Source organism: Scomber japonicus, chromosome 23, assembly GCF_027409825.1.
Source record: "Scomber japonicus isolate fScoJap1 chromosome 23, fScoJap1.pri, whole genome shotgun sequence".
Lineage (NCBI taxonomy): Eukaryota > Metazoa > Chordata > Actinopteri > Scombriformes > Scombridae > Scomber > Scomber japonicus.
In genome coordinates, this window is record NC_070600.1 from 23,416,549 (window position 1) to 23,421,027 (window position 4,479).

Below are 4,479 nucleotides of genomic sequence, written 5' to 3' on the forward strand. Positions count from 1 at the left end.
TATATTTTTGTCAGGTGATATTGATTGATATTGTGGTACTGATAAAGTAAGTTAAACTCCATGTTGAGCACATTTAGTAGTTAGCTCTCTTGATCCTGTAGTGACATACATTTACAGGATCAAACCACAAGGCTGGTTTCAAGTATTGTATTCCAAACTTCCTTAAAAATACATACATTTAGCAAGACTATATTATTTACTAGGCTTAGGCTGCTGGTTCACTGTTACATGTTAATAAATATTCCATAATCTATTAAATAAAACCTTTAATTTTTTTTTTTTTAAGAATAGGCACATTGGCTGCAGTTGGTTCTTGATGTATTGGTTCCCATGATGTTATTTAATCAATTTTCGTAAATATCCTGCATCCCTGTTTTACTGTTTTTGCTGTTTTTGTCATTATTAATGTAATTGAGGGCGTGTTTTGAACTTCCGTGCTTGCCGTCTTCGCCTCCTCCTCCGCTGATTCACTTCGACCAGTGTGCTTGCCTCCTCGTACAGCCACGGGAGCTCCCACAGTGCTTTGCTCTGGACGACCATGTCATCCATCTGGAAAGACAAGGAGAAAAAACACCGTTAAAATCACCTTTACAACTTAACACACATTGACTTAGTGAAACAAATGATCTGATTACAGCACACAACCCAAATAGTTAATAGCCAAGAAAGTTGTCGAATAAGTTAGGCTTATGGAAGTCTTATATGGGTTTGCGAAGACCATTAGTAAGGCAGTATGGAGGTGAACGCCTGACTTTAGACCTTGAAAAACACTCCAGAAGCCTTACTTTAAGTCCTCGACAAACCTTATTTAAACCAAACGCAAACTCATCTTAAAACCCTCAGTGAATCCTGCAGGAACCTTTCATGAGGTCCCTTCATAAGTCTGCCGTACACCCCTACATAAACTGTACTACAAGACCTACATAAATGCTGCGTAAGCTATACACAACGCTTCTAAAAGCCTTGATTTATGCCCTGTCTAACCTTTCCACAGGCCTAACTTTAGTCCCTACCATCAGCCTAACTTAAAGCCCTCCATTTTCAGGCCTTTATAGGCCCTCAGTATGCCTTTCTACATGTCCTGTGTAAACCCCTTAAAGACCTACTTCCTTGTAAAGCCTCAATTAAAGCTCTGCACAAGCCCTCTGTAGGACCTATATTAACATGTAGCAATCTATACTTTAAGACCTCCATAAACAATTCAAAAAATCTCCATAAGTCCTAAATAATCTTCTGTAAGCCTTACTTTATGCCCAACACAAGTGATCAGTGAGCCCTACATAAACCTACCATGACCCTACTTACACCTAATACCTCATCAGCTCTATCCAGGTCATGAGGTCAACACGTTAATGAAGTTTCTCTCTCTAAGTCTAAGTCTGTGTCTCTCTACCTTGATGTCTCCAAGTTTCTTCAGACTGTGCAGAAACTTTTCTTCCTCTTTGTAGGTCCTCTTCAGTTGTGTGATCTTCGTCAGAAGGAAACCCAACTCCTTCTTGAGACCACTTTCCTTTGCCATTGCTCCTGCGTTGGCATTACTGTCAGTGCCAGGGGCGACGGTGGGGACAGCAGGGGCGACAGAAGAGGCAGAGTGTTCCTGGGTTGCAGCTATGTGGGGATTCGACACCTGCTTCTTCATGCGCTCAATCAGCTTTTCATAGGTGTCCAAAACAGCACGCATAAACACCATCTTTGTCTGAGAAAGAGACACACATAGATATGATCAAATACAGTCTGTACCAAATTTCAAGTCTCTGCAAGTGGATTTTAATAGACATGAACTAAGAGTGCACATGATTTAATTGTAAAAGCAGTGGAATAGTCCTTTAAATAAAACATGGCCTGCTCTTCTCTCTGCTTGACTTGTAACAGCCTCAAAGTGTTGAAAACCTTTCACACAGTGGAAAAACTCTGTGGTTTCCCCCCTACACGCAAGTTAATTTAAGACTAGAGTAGGCCTTAAAGGGGAAGGTCACTTCCCTGTTAAACATGAATTACAAAAATGTTTAATCTTGTTTGGATGCAAGAATTCAAGCTATGCTGTTCTTTTGTTCAAACCCATGTCAGATTTTAGGAGCTAGAAAACAAGTCTGGTGTTAAAACTGATGAAACTGTAAATGTGTATATTCCAGTGGTCTTTAAATATGTAATCCCCCAAATGATCTGAAAACATTGGCAATATGAGTGTGGAAATCATGGCCTAAAAAGGTTGTTTCACCATAAATAAATGTCATGTAGGTGTTTAAAATGTTGAAATGGTAACACCTTTGCTGTTGTGGTGAGGGAAAACCCAAAGGGGAGTGTGTGGTAGGTGGCAATGAAGCCTGCTATATACCACTTTCTTTACTTTGGAACAAGTTATGACAACAGTTCTTGAAGACTCCAGTGTACAACTATAACCCCAACTATAACCCTAACAGCCTTGTCTAAGCTCATGTTTGGTTGTCTGATGGATCCAGACTGCTGTGCCAACACACAGTCACAATAGGTCCACCTGAACCATATTCCTAACACTTTATCAGAGATTACAGAGAGATGTTTTGACATTCTTAGACTGAGAATTCTCAGGCATGGAAGTGAAAACTAGAAGACTTAAATGTCAAAAAAGATTAAAAACAACAGATAAAACAACTCATATTGGCCTTCTGAGCTAAACCTGAACTGATTTCTATCTTATCTTGTTAACCACACAAAACAATGTCACTTATAGCAACAACCAACTCAGTTGCTGCAGAATTTAACATGTTAAACAACTTTGATCTGCGCTCAGTAGTTCCTCTCAGTTGTTCTGGTGCTCAGTACTCGAAACTTAGTAAGTGGCTTTGCATCAATGTTGGTGAGGGTAGAGTGAAAGTTGCACAAAGGTTGCACAATGCAGAGCCAGCAGGGAGAAACAACAAGAGCACAACACAAACTGATCACATCGGATATCACTGTGAGACAGAAAAGCTGCTGACTCAGTGATCTGCTTAATGGGAGAACATGAATCTCATCCTGAAGCAGTCCACTGTGTTAATGTACACAACAGTCCATGTATACCTCCCAGTACACTTTGAATTAACCTAATCAACCTAATGCACCTTCATGTGCTGTGCTCTGTGAAAGTCTGTTATTTTCTGCCCCGAGCAACGTCTCCCAGGCTTTGCACCAACAACAAACTGCACCACATCTTAAATGAAGAGTTTAGTATTTTGGGGATGAGTTTTAGAGGTGTTAATGGATGTATTTTTGTTTCCCTCTGCTTCCAGTCAGGTGAATCATGTCCTGACTCCAGCTACAGACTCAACACTAACACTGGCATGTCACTAATGTCAATCTGCTTATCCAAACCGAACTGTTCCTTTCAGGCTATTGTTAAGACCATGGTTGGAGTTGTAGATGTACAGAAGCTAAACTGGTCAGATGAGAAACTTGACTTCTATTTACCTCCATTTTGCCATTCAGTGGGTCCTTGGAGAAGACCGGTTGCCCGTTAAACCTCTGGGCATTTGAAATTTTCTGCAAAGACAAAGAAAAAGCTTGTTCAGGTCATGTTTGATATAAAAATATATTTCTAAAAACAAAATTCAATGCAAAAGACACAAAACAACAAATGTGTCCTTAATGGTGCATTCAATGACAGTCTGACATCAGAGATTTCAATGTTATTGCTGTATAGCACCAGATGCAGACATGTTATGTTGTACAAAAAATGACCTCAAGACAATCAATAATCAACCAAAAACTTTGTGAATGGACAGTCTGCTATCTGAGACCAGCTGTGAGGTATCAGGTAATCAAAAACAAACAAATAATGAAAAAACGACTTCTAATGTATGCTAATTATGTTTTTGTATATAATTGACTGAAGTGTGAAGAAAAGGAAAACACCTGAATAGTCCTTCAGGCATACAACAAATGCAAAGTGTGTGTGTGTGTGTGTGTGTGTTTGTGTTTCTATGTGTTTGTAGTGAAAGCATCAGCATGAAAGAGACCCAGGTGGAGGAAACAGAGAGCTCATATCTGTAGTATCAGTATCAGTGATGCAGCAGCTGTAGAACAGCATCAATAGGACTAAAAGTAGAAGTATTCGCTGTACTCACATAGTGCTGCAGGAGGTTCTGGATGGTTTTGTTCATCTCTGGTGGGATGTAAGAGCCTCTGACTTGACATACAGCCAGCCAGAGAGTCAAACAGACCACTGCTCTCGCCGTGTTTACCATGGTCTCAGCTGATAATTGTAATACACCTGTACTGTAGTTGCTGGTTCGATTCCCAAGCCTTGTCCGGTCCTGATGTGACTGCTGGATTTCAATTCCTGTCAGAGCGGGGCTGCCTTGTCTTACTGATTGTCTGATTGACAACTGTATGTCTCTTGCCCTGGAGTTGGCTCAAACTGTTTGACTTGTCATGAAAGCATATATTTATAACTCAGAGAGAGAGCGAGTAAAAGGGGCAGAGACACATAGAGAGACACAGGGGAGAGAGAGAGTGATGCAG

The 4,479-nt window shown here is 40.4% G+C and overlaps 1 protein-coding gene across 1 annotated transcript; it reads right to left on the bottom strand.

The window, feature by feature from the left end:
• Positions 1–386: 386 nt before the first annotated feature.
• On the bottom strand, positions 387–4,202 carry LOC128385169 (interferon gamma-like). The gene is made up of 4 exons (XM_053344029.1): positions 4,083–4,202; positions 3,427–3,498; positions 1,394–1,696; positions 387–549 (listed from the first exon to the last, which is right to left on the bottom strand). Exons 1-4 carry the CDS (start codon positions 4,200–4,202, stop codon positions 403–405), a joined length of 642 nt encoding a protein of 213 aa, XP_053200004.1. The 3' UTR covers positions 387–402.
• Between the last annotated feature and the right edge of the window lie 277 nt (positions 4,203–4,479).